The 19,486-nt window shown below is 42.3% G+C and overlaps 1 protein-coding gene across 1 annotated transcript in view; it reads left to right on the top strand.

The window, feature by feature from the left end:
- The window catches only part of LOC311044973 (uncharacterized protein), a gene marked incomplete at both ends in the record, with an annotated part of 61,637 nt that overhangs the window by 35,438 nt on the left and 6,713 nt on the right, over nt 1–19,486 (top strand). Inside the window, 12 exons of the mRNA XM_084056781.1 lie at nt 728–939; nt 2,836–3,024; nt 3,791–5,050; nt 6,195–6,337; nt 8,870–9,029; nt 9,720–9,803; nt 10,039–10,176; nt 11,271–11,390; nt 12,017–12,109; nt 12,890–13,110; nt 14,862–15,058; nt 18,595–18,843. Coding sequence (XP_083912907.1) covers nt 728–939; nt 2,836–3,024; nt 3,791–5,050; nt 6,195–6,337; nt 8,870–9,029; nt 9,720–9,803; nt 10,039–10,176; nt 11,271–11,390; nt 12,017–12,109; nt 12,890–13,110; nt 14,862–15,058; nt 18,595–18,843 — 3,066 coding nt within the window. The remainder of the gene's footprint in view (nt 1–727; nt 940–2,835; nt 3,025–3,790; nt 5,051–6,194; nt 6,338–8,869; nt 9,030–9,719; nt 9,804–10,038; nt 10,177–11,270; nt 11,391–12,016; nt 12,110–12,889; nt 13,111–14,861; nt 15,059–18,594; nt 18,844–19,486) is intronic.

The raw sequence follows: 19,486 nt of genomic DNA, 5'->3' as shown, positions 1-19,486 counted from the left end.
AGTAGTACTGCCTGAATCTCATATCCGCAATATCTCCCCAATGCAAGCGGGGCATGCCTCTTAGAGTGGTAGAAGTTTGGTCTTGTTTGAATCCCAGCGGGTAGTAAAAAACAATGTGCCCATATATGGAGATCACTGTATCTGTCAGTCCTCGTCCCTTTTATGCCCATATATGGAGATCACTGATGTAAGCTGAGTATCTGCCCATATATGGGCATGCCCCCTTTTGTGCCCATATGGAGATGACTGATTTGCTCTGTCGTCCTGATGATGTCATAATGAGTCATCAGGTCTGAGTCATAGTGCTGTGGTTTGTTTATGGTTATGTTGTCATAGTGGTTTGTTTATGGTTATGTTGTCATAGTGACGTGACCATTATAGTTATGTTGTCATAGTGACGTGGCCGTGGTTTGTTTATGGTTCTGTTGTCATAGTGTTGATAAGGATGAGGCCGCACAACTCTTAGCCACGATGCAGAAAGTTTAATGAAATGAAACCAACGTTTCGACAAATATAGTCTTCCTCAGGGTCTGTTGTCATAGTGACATGACATGGCCATTGTCCAACCGCCAGCCGGGCCGCCCTCCCATTAGCCAATTTTAATATAGGATAGGTAGGCTTTGCTCAGAAGGTGCATCTTCTCTCTAATGTTCAAAATGAATAACACAATGTTATATTATATTAGCATCTTTGTTATTTATTAGTGTTTTTTTTTGTTTTGGGCCAGGCTCGTTGAACATGGACACACCCTGGTTGTACGTCTACACCTTACACAAGCTGAGCCAGCCCACGCCTCGTACCCTGCAGCTGACCTCAGAGCTTACCGCCAGGAAGTGGCTGACCATCCGCAACCTGGTTCTGGACGCTCTCTACAGGGACCGGGGCCGAGAGAAGGAGGCCCGCCTGGACCTCTACACACCAGCTGTCACCTACCTCAAAGTCAGCACCACCATCAATGACCTTTGCCCATATTTAACGTTAAAGTTGCAATCCTTAAGATTGATGTCTAAAGGACCGTTTACTCTGAGCACTATAACTATAAGAATATAGTTTTAAAAAACGAGTCCACACCAATTATAAAACAAATTCTATGGTGAATGATATAGTTATATTATAGTGCTCAGTGTGAACGACCCTTTACCTGGGATTTGAACTCCCGCGCGAAAGGGACAGACGGTGCAAAAGATATCGATTAAACCGCAAATCCCTGAAGTCCTCAATATGACGTCATAGCACTGGTGTCAGATTGGCCTGCACTCCATATTTGGGTATGCCTGACGCGGAACTCCATATATGGGCATAAAAGGGACACAGTCAGACAGACGGGTACAATGGGTCTGACAACGGGTACAACGGGTGTTGCATAACGTCTGTCATTTGGAAACCTCATATGTCCAAAACTGTTACTTTTCAGGATTCAAATAAAAAAATAGCAAAAATGGCAGATCTACAAGCTCAAAACGTGACGCTTTGTGCCGCGCTTCGAGCTTGCCGATCTGCTACTTTTCATGCTTTGAGTTGATGGTGTAGTATGATCAAGTAGGGTCATGCATTTCCAACTTGCGCTCCGACACAGATTTGGTAAAATAACGTTTTGGCATGTCCTCCTCACAGTAGAACGGTAGGATTCACCATAAATGAAAAAAACTTTAAAACCTGTTTGAAAGGTTCAAGACCACTGAGTAGACCACAGAGTAATCACAGCAAAAACTGAGGGTTCCCATTCTTGGAGTTCAGTCAGTAATTAGGACTCCGGATTTTACTGCAGGGGTTCCCCAACTTTGTACCCCCATAGTCTCACGAGCCACACTGTTGTCTCCCACAATTTCCAAATGCTTCTGTCATACAGAGCACGGAAGCTCTGAAAATGATAAAGCGATAAAGCGGATGTGATGCCTCCTCCCCGCTTGCATTCGGTCTTTACAGTCGTGCAAATATGTCCTAATATAAATCAAAATCATCTAAGCATATATAGCTTGCTGCTTATCAGATATGGAAATTCAAAAGTAAAATGTAAAGATATTCTTAATTATATTTCCGTGAATGGAAATGACGAACAGATGTCAGCTTCCTGTCTCGGCTTTCTGGAGGTGTAGTTCCAGTTCCATAGCATTCGGAGATTGTGGAATAGTCGTCTGGCTACACAAGACTATCCCCTCCATATTCTACAATACTACAATAGCCTTTGCATGCCAGGTTGAAAGAAACTGCCACAATTATCTTTGAACTGAATTTGAATTCAATACCAGAGGGCACCCACCAGGGCCCCCCTTGGTAAAATAATAATAATAAAAATAAAACTTTATTTATATAGCACCTCTCAAAACTGGGTTACAAAGTGCTTTACAAAGAAAACAGCAAAAGAAAACACACAAAACAAAACAAAGAAAGATTTAAGATAATGCAGAAAACAATGCAGAGTTGCACATGAACAGACAACACTTTCATACCGGTGCAGGACCAGTGGAGATAGACTATAGTCATCGACTAGGGCTGGGCATTAAAAGCTAATCTATAGATGTGGGTTTTAAGGAGGGATTTAAACCGGGGGACAGACAGACTCAGTGAGCCTGATCTCTAGGGGCAGGGCATTCCAAAGGGTAGGGGCTCTGAAGGCGAAGGCCATGCGACCTTTTGTATTTAACAGACCTTTTGGAATAAAGCACATGCTGGTTGTGCTTGTGTCGGTCCCTCAGGATGTCACACATGATCACACGATCCATCCTAAACCTGCTGCCCGCCACTGCTGCGGTGAATGGTACATGACTGAGTAATAAAAGTACATGATGACTCAAAGCTTGATGACTAAAGGCAGACTATTGTGCCACCATGCAGGCAGGTGGCTGGGGCGTCCTGGGGAAGCAGGGCGTGAAGGTCTCAGGCTCCCTGAGCTCCTTATGGACAGCGGCCATCAGAGGGGACGTGTCCCTGGAGGCCACCAGGTACAGCCACGCCCTCCAGATGGCCTCCAGCTACGGCAAGCACAACCTGAGTCTCACCGTAGCCCTCAACACCACCGACAAGGTGGGTGGAGCAAGGGCTGGAAACTAACTACATTTCATTTATTTGATTTTGAGGTACTTTGCTGGAGTATTTAGATTTTTAATACTTAATATTTCTACTCCATCTCAGGGGCAAATATTGTCATTATTACTCCACTATGTATATGACAGCTTTAGTTACTTGTTACTTCCTTTCTAATTGTCCAATAATGTTTTATTATTATTATGTACAAGCTATTTATGATTTAAGTCCCACCTCATTCTTATCCCACTGGTTAAGGGATTATTATTGGGATTAATCCCAATTGGGGGTAGACAGCACTTGTTCTTCAAGGTCAACATGCTCAGTCCAAAAAGTAAACAGTCGTGTTAATTATAATGAAAATAGAAAGGTGCGTCCACTCATTGGTGCGCATATCTACACCAGGACGTGTGGCTGCTCTATAATACCAGTGATCTTTTACGTCGACATTGGTGTCAGTACCAGGGTTGCCAGGTCTGCTTATTACAATTTCCCCGCAAGATTTCATTTGAAAATAGCCGATCTACAAGCTCACAACGCGTCGCATCGCGACGCGTTGTGAGCTTGTAGATCTGCTATTTTCAAATGGCTGATGTATATGTTAAAGTGCTCATGTGGCCCTTAGTCGCTTCTTTTGGGCTGGTTACTAGACCTGGTTGCTTGTTTCTCTCACAGAATCTGGCAACACTGGTCAGTACTATGACGTCAGCTGTCTCCATATTTGGACAATCTTTCAGTCCATTTCTGACCTCCGTGGACTCTACAGTATAAAATTGAAGTTCTACAAATAAAGAAATTGGATTATGTGGATCTCGAGATCTACATGGGAATGGCGTGGCTACCATGTGGACCTGTGACATCAGTCGTCTATGACATATCTGTGACGTATGACTGCACATTTAGGCAGGGGTTCAGCCCGATAAGAGCCCTTTTGACCTCGGTTTCAGGCAGTAAGATGAACGAAATGGAACAGCGAGAACTTCAGCTGGGCCATGAACAGACGTGCTGTTCTATTTGTCTGGATCCAATGAAGGATCCAGTGAGTGTTCCCTGTGGACACAACTACTGCAGTAGATGTATTGTGGGACACTGGAATAAGGATGATGAAAAGGGGAGATTCAGCTGTCCGCAGTGCAAACAGGAATTCACCTCAAGACCTGATCTGAAGAAGAACAACGTATTGGCTGAGGTGGCGATGAGCCTGAAAAAGATAGCACTCCAAGCTGTTCCTCCTGACCAGTACTATGCTGGATCTGGAGATGTGCCCTGTGATTTCTGCACTGGAAAAAAACTGAAAGCGCTGAAGAGTTGTCTTCAGTGTATGGTCTCTTACTGTGACGCTCACCTCCAGCCTCACTATGAATATCCTGCCTTTAAGAAACACAAGCTGGTCAAATCTTCCCCTAAGCTCCAGGAGAACATCTGTGTTCGTCACGACGAGGTGAAAAAGGTAATCTGCCGTACTGACCATCAGTGTATCTGTTATATGTGCAGCATAGAACACCACAAGGGTCACGATATTAACTCAGTTTCAGCAGAATGGACGGAGAAACAGAAAGAGCTTGTCGCGAGTCAGAAGAACATCCAGGTGAGAATCCAGCAGACGGAAAAAGACGTGAAGGATCTTCACCAGGAGGTGAAGTCCCTCAGTCTCTCTGCCGACAGAGCAGTGGACGACAGTGACAACATGTTCACAGAGGTCATCACTTACATTAAGAGAAGACGATCCGAGGTGAGGGAGCTGATCAGAGAGCAGCAGAAACATTACGTGAGTTGTGCTGAAGAACTGAAAAAGAGTCTGGAGCAGGAGGTTACTGACCTGAGGAGCAGACATGTTGAGCTGGAGCAGCTCTCACACATTGAGGATCAAGTCCATTTTCTTCACGGTTACGGCGAACTTCCAGGCATCAGTGTGTCTACACATCCAGCCAACAGCGATGCTCGTCCCTTGAGCTACTTCGAAGACGTGACCGTGGCTCTGTTAAAGATGAGGGGCAAACTAGAGGGTATTCTTAAAGAGGAAGGGGCAAACGTCCCAGAACCCGAGAACAGGCCCGAGTTCTTACAATATTTTGCAATTTTCATATTATTTTTCACGTTACATGTATTGCATGATGTTTTGTCGTGAATATTCCTGATATGAGTAGAGTGATATATATACATATGCAAGCAGGTCAGATATTCAAGATCTTCCTGATATTGTATGAGTATGTAAAGATATAAACATACATATGGTGCATGTGTAGCAGAGTGGCTCAGAGCCTCTGCCTGATGACCAAAAAGCCTAATACCTCCCCCGGCCAAGAAGGAATTCCCCTTTAGGCTATAGTGGACAAGATGTTGACTTTCCACGCGGGAGGAATCCCGGGCGTTACACATGGTTGGAAGAAAGGACTGGAATTGGAAATGGAACGAGGCAGTTGAAATGGCAGCAGATAATAGTAGTAGATGCGTACATGAGGTGCAGTCACACTGGATCCAAACACAGCAAATCAACACTGTCTAAAGCACGCCTATAGGCAAATTACAGCCCGCGCACCGGATCCGGCCCAGAACAAGAACAGAAAAGAAACGGGGATGAAAAATCAACAATCATTTCCCCATCACCCAGAGAGATTCACTGTCAATTCTGTTCCGAGAGTGGAGAGACTGGACGCTGTTGCTGTGAGGTAGTGATATAACGGTCTCTTATAAAGATATCACCAGAACAGGGAACAATTGTGAAAGCGGATTTGCATTCAATGATAAATGATAAATATGTGTAGGAAAGGAGGTTATATTTTCACACACAAATCCCATGCTATGTGTCATCCAGAGTAGGAGTGCACCTGGATCACAGTGCAGGTACTCCTTCTACAGCGTGTCTGCCACCATGACTCTCCTCCACAGAGTCCAGACCACATTCCCCCGATCCTCTATCCTGGATTTTGGTTTCCATCATGTGTTCGAAATATCATGTACAGTATATACATGCGTTCACATGCGCTACCTGTGTATATGTATATAGCTTTATTTGTTCTATTTAACCTGTTTTCTATCTCTTTCCTGTGACACAAAGTAGACCAGACCACTTTGTGCTTGTCTCTCATGACTACAGAATAATATAATATACAGTATTTTATTTTTTCTATTCAATTTATTTTTTCTAATTGGTTGCCTAATCGTTGCAGAATTTGAAGAAGAAGCAAGCAATAATGCGGATGATCTTGTCGAGGCCAAAGAGTCCGTCCTTGGAGCTGATGTTAGACGGATCAGTGGAAGAAGTGAGGAAGGATAAGAACATGTACCAAAAGGCTGCAACGCTGCGACTCAGGTCTGTCCATGGATTTTATGATGACCCTAACATGAGGTCCAATACATCATTTAACCACGTGAACCCCTAGCGTCCCTATTCTGAGCATGTCATAATAGGCGAACATCAGGTGAAAATAGTTGAACATTGTTATTATAAAACAATTAGCAGATCTACAAGCTCACATACATGCTTGAGAGCTTGTAGATCTGCTATGTTCGGCGAAGAGATTTGCTGTAGCAGCAAAAAGGAGGGGGCCAAGTACTGACCCCTGGGGGACCCCCGGTCAATGAAGTATAAGGTATCAAATTGATGCCTTATATACTTCATTGACAGTCCCCTACAGTCACTCAGGTCAGTCGCTACCATCAACTGAACAGGAGGTGGAAAGAAGGGGTGCAGGGAGATTGAAGTGCTAGTGGGTGAGGTAACAAAACACAACTTGAACAAATGTGATTAATTAACTCATTTCATTTAACCCTGACTTTTTAGCATAGCTGTAGTTGTTATTAATAGCTAAAATGTGAAAAATAATAGTGTTAATAATTTGTAAGTATTGTCTTTTAGACAGCAAGGCCAGCTAGATCCTGAGAAAATACTAATATTTCTTGAACTGTATATCATATTTCTGTCACACGGCCTGAAAATAATATGCACTGAAGGTTTTGTTGAGAACTAGAAAATACTGTTCCTGAAGAAACAGTGTGGGGTTGCTGTGTTGGTAGTCAGTATGAAGTAGTTAATTATTCCCTACTCGGGAACGATGCAAGTCGGGAACGATGCAAGTCGGCAACGATGCGATTTCATGTCCCACACGGTTATGCATACCCATTGTACCCGTTGTCAATGTACCCGTTGCCTGTCTGTGTCCCTTTTGTGCCCATATATGGAGATCTCCTTCTGTCTGCCATGTGCCCATGTTATGCCCATATGTGGAGATCTCTATATTTGCCTGTCCTTGTCCCTTGTATTTATTTGAAAGAAAGTTAAAAAGGGCGGGGCAGGTAGCTTAGTGTCTGGATTGCATTGCACTTCCATTATAAAATTAAAGTTAATTTAAAAAATCACACCCAGTGTGAAGTGAGCGGTGATATTTATGAGTTATTAATTTCATCGTGCATCTCGGTAGCCAATCACAGTGCGTCTGCAAAGTTTGAAGTTAATTGTCTCCGCCAGGAGACTGTTTTCACTTTCCGTCCCCCGTCCCCCTCGGCCAAGCTAACATTGGTCAAGCCTCACGTGACACGTGACAATACGTTGAAAGAGTGTGCTCTGATTGGCTAGTGAGACGCATGACGTATAGCGGCCTATAAATATATTTGTCACTTTGAAAGAGCAATACATTATGTAGACACACTGGTGTCATCACAATACGTAATATAAATAGCTTAGACAGGATTAATCAATATTTGCTGGTGGAGACTTGTGCTCCGAGGAGCACATTTTCTAGTTTCATCATGTGTCTCGAAAGACACATTTTCACGACGGAAAGAAAAACTTTCGCCACGGATGGGTCCTAAAAAATATATAAAACATCAACTTTGTACTTAAATAACGGATGTTATTCAAATACATATACTCGAAAGAAAGTGAAGAGAAAAGTAAAACTGTCTCACTCCAAAAGACCCTCACACACTAACTGTCACACAACAGCTGTCTCTCTCACACTGTCACGTACTGTACCACATGTGCAGAAACAGACAGACCTGGAACTGGAAAACTATAAAATTGAAGCTGATAAATGGGTACCGTGTTCATTCTCTACAAGCCAATGAATTACTACCAGAAAAAAACGTTACCTATTATGACATACCCAGAGTAGGGGCACTAGGGTTCATGTGGCTAAGGAGAGATATTACAAAAAATATATATGTTCTCTAAGGCGGGAGAACATATACACATATACATATATAGAACACCGGGAGGGTTCTAGGGGGTCCCCAGCAAAATGTGTCAATATAGCATCAAAATCAGTTTAACCACTTTAACCCTATATTATGCCCTTGTGTGCTATTTTAATTTTAAACTTTGTTTTATTGTTTTTTCTGCACATTAATAACAAATTCATTCATATTCGGTTCATGATATGTGCACACGTTGTGTGCTATTTTAAAGCAATCTTGAAAGAAATGTAAAATCTTATGTGAAATATTTTCGATACATCCCTGGTACCAAATATTTTCTGATGGGGGTCCGTGACCAAAACACATATTCATTTAGGTGTCCTTGACTTAAAAATGTCTGAGAACCACTGCTCTAAGATCAGTAACTTTATTTTAACTTGACCCCAGTGTCCCTATTCTGAGGGAACAGTCGATGAATGCGGCTTGGTGCCGCGCTATGAGCTTGTAGATCTGCTATTTTTGAATAGCCAAAGTGTAAAATAAGCCTTTTTTTTGCTCAAATCAAAAAGTGACACAAATACAGGTCTTAATGGGTTAAACCTTTTTTTAGCCTTTTATTTATTTATTGTGGCTACGATAGCCGATCAACAACGCGACGCGATGCGTTGTGGAGGCGACGACGGTGTAACGGCAATGTGTTCTTGCACAGACAGCCGTTCCAGAGCTTCCCCCAGAGCCTCGTCGTGCAGGAGACCTTCACTGTGGATCTCCTCAAAGGCCTGTACGTCCTGGAATCTAGAGCCGCGCTGCACGGCCACAGAGAGGCCATTCACACCCTCACCCTCGGCTACCAGCTGCCACGACCTTTTGTGAGTCACAAGCGACTTGCCACGCGGATTATTATGTAATAATAATGGACATGCTTGTGGTTGAGTAAGAGCATATCGGCCCTGTCGGGCAGAAACCTCTTATCTCCATATTCTAACTAACTTTTTTTTTAATTTTCGTAAATTAACGCCCTACTTCACTGGTTCCCAAACAGTGGGTCGGGACCCATTTGTGGGTCACGGCCAAATTTGTATGGGTCATGAGTACATTTCCAAACATAGAAAGAACCAAACATTTTTAATGAATTAAAGAGAAATTCAATGATTATTCAAAAGAATTTCATGAATATAAAAAAAGGAAAAGTTTAAGAAGTAGTGAAAATAGCCGAGCTTGTAGATCTGCTATTTTCACTCGTTTGGGTACCGGGCATTTCTCTTTTGGGTCTTGAGCTAAAAAGTTTGGGAACCACTGCCCTACTTGATCATACTACACCGTCACACAAAAGCATCAAAAGTAGCAGATCTGCAAGCTCCAGCTTGTATATCTGCTACTTTTGCTATTTTTTTTTAAATCCTGAAACGTAGACTTAGGAGGTTTCCACCCGACAGACGTAATAATGGACGTGCTTGTGGTTGAGTAAGAGCATATTCAATTTCATCCGTTGGGGTCCGTCCTGAAAGCCTGAGTGTTCTGTTGGGTAATGTCTTTTGTTTTGTTTTTTTTGTCCGTAGGTTTGCTCTGCCTTGGTACACCCATTCAGTTCTCACACTATTCCCTCAGACTCAGAAGTGTGCTTGACGGTGTCCAATAACCAGGTAGGCTGCTATGCTGTCCATTGTAACTCATAACACAGACACCCAAGAGAGGCACCACTTTGAGAGGAATCATTCATGAAGCGTAAACGTTCTGTACTGGAGTTGTGATTAATTTGTTGACTTTATTTGAGTTGCCTCTGGAATAGTTCATTAGTTCTCCTCTCCTCTCCTCTCCTCTCCTCTCCTCTCCTCTCCTCTCCTCTCCTCTCCTCTCCTCCTCCCCTCTCCTCTCCAGACACAGAGAGAGGTTCATGGAAGGCTACGGATAGGAAAGAAGGACAGACTGACATTCTATGGGGGTGTCCTGTTGAACTCTTCACACTCTGGTCATCAGGGGGTTAAAGTTAAAGCCAACCTCACCCACCTATTGCAGGTAAACCAGGTTATCTACAGAGAAGAATGAAGCGGACTTTGAAGCCGTGTTCTACCCTAACCTCGATTACATGTATGGTATTTTGCACACGACCACCTCCAAGACTACATCGTCTCTGTCGGGTGGAAACCTCATATGTCCAAAACTGTTGCTTTTCAGCTTTCAAATTCAAAAGTAGCGGATCTACGAGCTCAAAACGTGTTAAAAAAGTAAAAATATGGAGATAAGAGGTTTGTGCCCGACAACAACGTTATGGAATGTTTAGGAATTTGATGACGTTCTTGTATCATTGCTGTTACAGCTGCAACACCCCTCCTCTGCCACAGTGGAGGGAAACGTGTCCAATTTGTACACTCTAAGAGGAGTTAAATTAACACTGAGGATTTTACAGTGTAGATTGGGTGTCCCAGAGTGAAAATGTAACTATCAAATGGGGGTCCGTGGTGTAATGCATATAAAACTGGGGGTCCTTGAAATTAAAAGTTTTGAGCGTCACTCAGCAAAATTATACTGGGACCCCAATCTGCACAGTGAAATCCCCAGTGCTTATTTAAAGCTCCACTATGTAACTTTCCTCATCTACCCCGGATTTGAACCCAGTTTTCCTGCGCAAGTCGTGACATTTTTACCATTTGACCTAAATAGAGCCGGCCTGCTTGCTCAGGGGATAAATTGAATCTTGACCATCAGGTCAAAATTCGTGTCAGATCCTGTGTCTAGGTGAGACATGACCTTTGACACGATCTAAATGTCTCAATAGAAGAGCAGGGAAACAAAATACAACCACCACAATTATATAAGTTATATTGTATTAACATACTCTACCATACAGATTGGACTAAATGTAATTCTATCTTCTAATTCTAAAAGGTTACATAGTGCCGCTTTGACACTGAGAGTGTACAAATCGAGGGTCCATTTGGTTCCATGGTGTACACTCTCAGGGTCACAGACCTGTATGGGTCCATTTGAACCCCCGTTGGTCCTCGGAACCGACGTTTGCTGGGCATTTTGTATAGGATCACATCCAGGACTGTATGGAGTGTTTAGGAGTGTGATGATGGATGGACATTCTTGTATCATTGCTGTTACAGCTGCAACTCCCCTCCTCAGCCACAGTGGAGGCAGACGTGTCCTGGAGCCCCCCCCAAAACAACTCTGTGTTTGATTATCTGGCCAGGGGAAAAGTGAGGATCGAGCGCCAGGAGTGCCAAGTGAGTAATGACCTACTGTACATACTGTATCAGTCGTTGTTTAACCCATTAAGACCGGGAAAGAATCTGACATTTTTAGATTTCTCTGGCTTTTCAAAAATAGCAGATATACAAGCTCATAGCGCGGCACCAAGTGCCCCGCTATGAGCTTGTAGATCTGCTATTTTTGAAAAATCTCAAAAATGTGCGCAAATCTTTGAATATACACATTTTTACAGCAAACATTTGTAACTCAAATCTTTGCTTCTGGGGAATTCTACAAATGTTGTCTAAATACTAACGTTTTTTTAAACTTATTTTGCTATAATATCAGTGGTTCTCAAACGTTTTTCATGTCAAGCACCACCCAAAATGATATGTATTTGGCCGCGGACCCCCATCTCAAACTATTTTGTTCGATTTAAAAATATATATATACTGTATATTCAAAGATTTGCATAAACCTTCACGACAAAAATAGCAGATATACAAGCTTGTAGATCTGCTATTTTTCAATAGCCAAATAAATCTAAAAACACAGATTCTTCCCCGGTTTAAATGGGTTAACTAAACAAACATTGTGTCTCATATATCCGCAGTGACACTATAGTTCAGTCACAAGTATTCGTTTATTTATTTGTTTTTAGTTTTCCGGACGCCTGAATGGAACGTCCGGCAGAGTTGGTCTGTACTCGTCTCTCAGTCACCCCTTCAAATCCAAGATCCCCAAAACGTTGGAGGTGGGTTTCTCTCTTGGCCAGTGTTATCTTACAGTACCTTAACTAGCATTGTTTTTTATACAAAACCACACAGTGATGAATACATGCTGAACCACATTTAACCCTGACGTCACTGTTTTGGGCTTGTAGGCAAGATTTTCCCTCACAATTGCACACTTTTCAAAAATGGCAAAAGTAGATCTCCAAGTTCACAACTTGTAGTTTGGCTATTTTCGCAATTTTTGTATGACGAAGAATATACCTGTTTGGCTTAGCTGGCTAATTAATGTACAGATTACGGGGCGGCCATAGCTGAGTGGTTAGTGAGCCCGCCTAGGGAGCCAGAGTCCCTGGTTGCCCCAGGTTCGATTCCAGGCCATCCCAGCATATGTGTCGATGAAATGAAATTTGTCCCTGAGCAAGACTCTTAACCCCTAATTGCTCACAGGTTCTCATTGGAAACAAGACCGCAAGGACTTTCATGAACGACCTGTTAAAAGGAATTATCCTTTATCCTTATTATTACTTTTTACCTGTAAATGAAGCTAATAAATCGTATCTGTCGGGTGGAAACCTCACATGTCCAAAACTGTTTCATTTTAGGATTCAAATTCAAAAATAGCAGCTCGACAAGCTCAAAGCTCTGTGTTTCGAACTTGTGGATCTGATACTTTTTGATGCTTATGTGTGACGCTGTAGTATGAACAAGCAGGGCGTTAAAAAACACCAAAAGTTAGAATGTGGAGATAAGAGGTTTTCCTGCCCCGACAGCAACGTTTTGCACCATTCTAACATTCCAAGGCCCAGGCCGTTGCAGACATGTCTATGGCGGTCGGCAGGGGGGTCAGCTCCGTGCGCGTGAGGGCCGACGGGAAGGACAGAGTGCTGCTGAAGGCCCAGCTGTCCCACTCCCTCCAGGGGGACGACAGAGCCGTGGGACTGAGGCTGGACCTCTCCCAACGCCTGCTCCCAACACCCACTGACCTGCACCTGGACGTGGCCGCTAACGTCTCCTCACACAGGTGCAGCGTTGTCACTGTACATCAGTGTTTCTCCAACTTTTTTCACGTCAAAGACCCCCAAATTGATATATATTTGTCTGAAAAGGTTTTGTGCCATGGACGGAAGATTTATGTAAAAAATATATCGGAATTATTCAAAAATATTCAAGCATTTTAGATATTTTTCAAATATTTTCAAAAATATATTCAAAAATAGCAGATTTACAAGCTTGCAGCGCGGCATGAAGTGACGCGCTGTGAGCTTGTATATCTGCTATTTTTAAATAGCCACGGTAACACATTTAGCTGGGGACCTCCTGGAACGCCTCCAAGGACCCCTGGGGGTTGATGGTTGTAACGTTTCTACAGTGTGACCTCTAGGTCAGTGATTCTCAAATATATTGTCATGTTAAAAATTCATATTTGGCAGCGGAAACCCCATCCAAAAAGATTTTGTGGAAGGGACAAGATTTGTGTAATTGTTTTCAAAATGATTGCAAAAGTATGAATGGGGTTAAATTGGTTGAACAGATTTTGGTGCTGTATTAACTAATTTAGCTGCTGATACCTTGGAACCTCCTGGGTTCCTCTGTCGGGCAGAAACCAGCTAACTTCAAAATGTTCATTTATCAGGAAAAAAAAAAAATCACACCCAGTGTGAAGTGAGCGGTGCTATTTATGAGTTATTAATTTCATCATGCATCTCGGTAGCCAATCACAGCACGTCCTGCGAAGTGACGTGCTTACATTTTTGGGGCGGTGTAACCGCCCCCTATAAGTGAGTTTTGGACAGTGACCAATCCTGCACCGTGATTGGCCAATAGTCTAACCCTTCCACAGTCAATGCAAATCTATACTTTTGCAAAGTCAGCCAATCACATTACAGCTAGTGTCATCACCACTAGCTGCAATGTGATTGGCTGACTTTGCAAATTCAGGACTGTGATTGGCTAGCGAAACACATGACACATGTGAAGCCCTATGAATAGCAGTATGGACTTTAAAAAAACACTTCAATTTTTTTTTTTAAAGTGAATCACTTCCATCACTGTGATGACCACTGTGACCACACCGCCCACTTCACACTGGGTGTGATTTTTTACATTATTATTAATTTCATCATGCGTCTCGCTAGCTAATCACAGCGCGTCTGCGAAGTTTGAAGTAAATTTCATCATGTGTCTCATTAGCCAATCACAGCACGTCCTGCAAAGCTTAGCCTATGGGCGTGTTTTCCACAGCATGGCGTCACAGCGAAAGACACATTTTCACGACGGAAAGAAAAACTTTCGCCACGGATGGGTCCTAAACCCTCTTATAGGAGCGGTTGCACCGCTCAAAAAAAGTTAGGAGGTTTTGTTCATCATTGATAAGAACAGCTGAATGGACCTCCAAGCTCACAATGAGGTTGGAGGTCAAAAGGGGGTGGAGCCTGGAGTTAGCAAAACCAGCTAACTCCACCCCACTTTGGTGGAGTTAGCTGGTAGGGCAGAAAGTTTGACGATCCAATGGTTTTGTCAGAAGCGCTTTTTAATACTTTTCATTGGTTCAATATTTTCTTTTACCAACACACAGACGTAAATGTTGTTCAATAGCACTGATTTATGGGGGAAAAAATGCAAAAGCGTCAAAATTGAGTTTTGGTTTCTGCCCGACAGCAACGATATTCAACACACGGTGGCATTTGTAATATGCATTTGAATGACCACCGCTACCGTAAGTCTACTTATAGTGTTTCTGTGTTCTGCTTGTCTTGTCTCCTGTCCTGCTAGTGTGTCTGCACGTGGCTCCTGTACCCAGGGTGAAGAGGCCCTGCTTGCCCAGGTGAGAGGCTCTCTAGTGCGCAGTACCGCAGGTCTCCAGCTGGCGGTGTCCGGCGACTTGAGGCACTCCCTGACCAGACTCACCACTCTGCCTGCAGCCCTGGGCTTGGACGGGGCTCTGGGACAGTCTGACACGCTCACTGAAGGTAGTGGTTCATTTGGGAAAAATCAACTATTATTTTGTTGCTGTCGGGCAGAAACCTCTTATCTCCATATTCTAACTTTTTGTGTTTTTTCCCCCTAAATTTAGCAATTTATCAAAAATGCAACTTTTGCTGTTTTTTTTTTTTTATCCTGAAAAGTAACAGTTTTGTAATAAAGGAACATCCGCACTCTCTTCAGTTATATTCTTGGTTTATTTTTTAGGGTGAACAGCCGCAGCAGACAGTCTATCTGGAGAAACGGACGCGTTTCGGCACGTCGGCCTTCCTCAGCGTTTCAAACTAGAATACATCAAACAGGATGTGACATATATAGCTATGCGATAGTGTACAGCTGATTCTCATTGGTGAATACAATTCACTTGCAATTCATAGTACTAATAGTATTTACATTAAGCATTACACATAGTATTTGTTCAGTAAAAATATTCTTAAAGTTTCCACAAATTGCACAACCAGAAACATCAATTCATAGAAAACATTTCATAGAAAACAATTCAATAACAACTCTTCATTCAGTCCCTTAGGGAACTCAGTATTTAATGCATGGATCCAGTAAGCCTCCCTTTGTAATAGGACCCGGTCTCTGTCACCACCTCTTCTCAGTGGGTTGACTACTTCTAAACCTTGAAATCTTAGTGTACATATGTCATGTTTAGCCATATTATAATGCCTGGCAACTGGAGACTTCTCGTCTTTATTTCTAATATTACTCTTGTGCTCCGTAATTCTGTTTTTTAATTCTCTTTTGGTCTTTCCCACATAGCAAAAACCGCAGGGGCACTTTAAAAGATAAACTACATATTTTGTCTTGCATGTAATCACTCTGCATGTAAAGGAGGTGCTATTGTTCTAATCTACAAGACAGAGAGTCATATATTGTGGAAATAAATAGACAATTGAGCAACATTGAGTATTATAGTATGTTATCCTGTGATCCCACTATTCGTTTCTCTAAAGAAATTAAGAATACACTAGACAAAGCTTTGTCTGACCAAATCATTTCCAAGGATGAATATAAATTCATGTTCAGAGAACACCCAGTACGCCCTATTCTATATACTTTGCCTAAAATACATAAGAGCTGTGAACCTCCGGTCCCTGGGCGCCCTATAGTGGCAGGTATAGGCTCTTTGACCGAACCTATTTCACAGTACATTGATTATCACATCAAAGATTTAGTGTTTAATTTGCCTTCTTATCTAAAAGACACGACTGACTTTTTAAACAAGTTAAAGTCCTTAGGAGATATCTCAGATTCTGAATATATATGCACCATGGACGTAACCAGCCTTTATACAAATGTACCTCATCAAGAAGGTTTAGAAGCCCTCAAATATTATATGGAGTCAAGAGTGACCCAGTCACCTCCTACAGACCTTATCATGAACTTGGCCAATGTGGTCCTTACAAAAAAATATTTCAATTTCGACAATGAATTCTATCTCCAAAAACAAGGTGTTTCAATGGGTAGCCCATTCGCCCCAAATTATGCGAATCTGTTTATGGGTAAATTTGAAGAAGACTATGTGTATAAAGACAACCCCTTTAGTACTCAGTTAAAAGGCTGGTTTAGGTACATTGATGATATATTTTTTATTTTTTGTGGTACTTCTGAAATGTTGAAAGAGTTTACAGATTACATGAACTCAAGATTACCCTCCATTAAGTTCACTTTGGAAGCCAGTCAAGAAACTGTTAACTTCTTAGATGTATGTGTTAAAAAAACAAATAGAGGGATTCAGACAACAGTGTACCGTAAAAAGACAGATCGAAACAACTATCTTCATTTTTCTAGCTATCACCCTTCTAGTCTAAAAATAGGGTTACCATATAGCCAAATGTTAAGACTCAAAATAATCTGTAACAGTGAATCTGATTTTGATAGTCAGTCTACAGAAATGTGCAGTAGGTTTAGAGAAAGGGGTTATACCGAAAATATTTTAACTAATAGTAAGTCTAAAATTAAGCCCCTTGATAGAACCAGTCTCCTTGCTCCTAAATCTTCTTTTGCTTTAAACAGACAACCTATAGTTATGACAACTACATTTTCCCCTATCTCCCAACCCATTAAAAAGTTGGTCAAAAAACACTGGCACATACTGTCCAGTGATCCAGTGGTAGGAAAAGCTTTTTCCACCCCCCCAATTTTTGCAAACAAGAGAGCAAACAATATAAGCGATAAACTAATAAAAAATGATGTGTATATTCAACCACAACACTTTTTATCTACTATACCCTCAGGGAATTTCCCATGTAAAGGTTGTATTCATTGTAATGCCATGATAACAGGAGACTCTTTCTCTCACCCTCATAATGGTAAAAAAATTAAAGTCAAAGGGAGAATTACATGCAAGACAAAATATGTAGTTTATCTTTTAAAGTGCCCCTGCGGTTTTTGCTATGTGGGAAAGACCAAAAGAGAATTAAAAAACAGAATTACGGAGCACAAGAGTAATATTAGAAATAAAGACGAGAAGTCTCCAGTTGCCAGGCATTATAATATGGCTAAACATGACATATGTACACTAAGATTTCAAGGTTTAGAAGTAGTCAACCCACTGAGAAGAGGTGGTGACAGAGACCGGGTCCTATTACAAAGGGAGGCTTACTGGATCCATGCATTAAATACTGAGTTCCCTAAGGGACTGAATGAAGAGTTGTTATTGAATTGTTTTCTATGAAATGTTTTCTATGAATTGATGTTTCTGGTTGTGCAATTTGTGGAAACTTTAAGAATATTTTTACTGAACAAATACTATGTGTAATGCTTAATGTAAATACTATTAGTACTATGAATTGCAAGTGAATTGTATTCACCAATGAGAATCAGCTGTACACTATCGCATAGCTATATATGTCACATCCTGTTTGATGTATTCTAGTTTGAAACGCTGAGGAAGGCCGACGTGCCGAAACGCGTCCGTTTCTCCAGATAGACTGTCTGCTGCGGCTGTTCACCCTAAAAAATAAACCAAGAATATAACTGAAGAGAGTGCGGATGTTCCTTTGTTACATGTTTTATCACGAATCTGCACCCAGTTAATCCAAAGAGACTACTCCTCAAGATCCCCTTGAGTAGAGCACGCCTTCTCCTGACGGTAGTATCCGGGTAGGAGAGTTCTCTTCAAAGTAACAGTTTTGTACATGTATGTACAGTATGAGTTTTCCACCTGACAGAGACGATTTACAACATACAAATAACACATTTGGCTTTGGAGGGAATATATGGGTTAATGTAGGGTACTAGGACCCTGACAGACTGTGAGGGAGTCTGTATGTGCTGTAAACATAGAACATAATTGTTATTTTTTTATAAATGTCTGGTAGCTTAAAAAAATCCAGCTCAGTCTTGAAAGGAAATACATTTCTCGCGCGTGTGTGTGTGTGTGTGTGTGTGTGTGTGTGTGTGTGTGTGTGTGTGTGTGTGTGTGTGTGTGTGTGTGTGTGTGTGTGTGTGTGTGTGTGTGTGTGTGTGTGTGTGTGTGTGTGTGTGTGTGTGCGCGCGTGTGTGTGTACAGGGCAGTTCAGAGTCAGAGTGATGGATGAAGTGTACAGCGTTGAGCTGAGACATCAGGAGGAGGATTCCCCGGATGGAGGAGGTGACGAGGGAGCGGCAGGACAGGAGTATGGCGTGGCCCGCGATTGGCTGTGCGCCCATTTGGGGGAGGAGTCTCTCTGCGTGAACGTGAGCCGTCCAATGGGACGTCAGGGGAGGGGCGGGGTCTTTGCCCAGTTGTCTCACTCCTCCCACCTCCTCCGAGCTGCAGGTAAACCCTCCTATACCACAATTTGATTCCATTCAATTTGATTACATACATTAAATTAAGTTTGATAAGCTTGATATTGCTTGATGATAACTTGATGATAAGGGAAAAAAAGACCTGTGTTCCAATGGATCCAGTGTAGATAGGGTGACCACCCGTCCCTCATCTCGCGGACATTTGTCCGTCGTCCCGCATGAACAGAACTGATCATTGATAAAATAAAAGTTTTTATTTAATAGATTGCTCTAATTACCCTTTTTAAAGAGAGAAATACCGTGACATCCGTGTGATAAATCAGTGCGCACGTGTTTGCGAATTGCGCTGGAGGAGTACAAGAACACGGTCAAATCCTGCAACCTCGGAATGGTCGCAACCAGGTATTCCTATACGTAATCTCAGTCAAACGGGGGCGAGTGTGTTTGGGGGCGAGCGTTCCAGTTACCTACTGAAACTGTTACCGTGAGCACACACCAAACTGGACTGGATCGGGTTCTGTTGCAGCAGTTGAGAGAGAGCTCACTAATAACAACACACCCCGTCTGAGGACACTGGACAGCACTGCTCAAACCGCACCGACCAAAATAGAATAAACTAGAAAATGTGCTCCTCGGAGCACAGGTCTCCGCCAGTACTGTTCCTGATTAAT

The sequence above is a fragment of the Gymnoscopelus microlampas genome (genome assembly GCF_963454915.1).
Source record: "Gymnoscopelus microlampas genome assembly, chromosome: 5".
NCBI lineage: Eukaryota > Metazoa > Chordata > Actinopteri > Myctophiformes > Myctophidae > Gymnoscopelus > Gymnoscopelus microlampas.
Note: the sequence above shows the minus strand (reverse complement) of the source record. Positions and strands in the feature narration are given on the sequence as shown.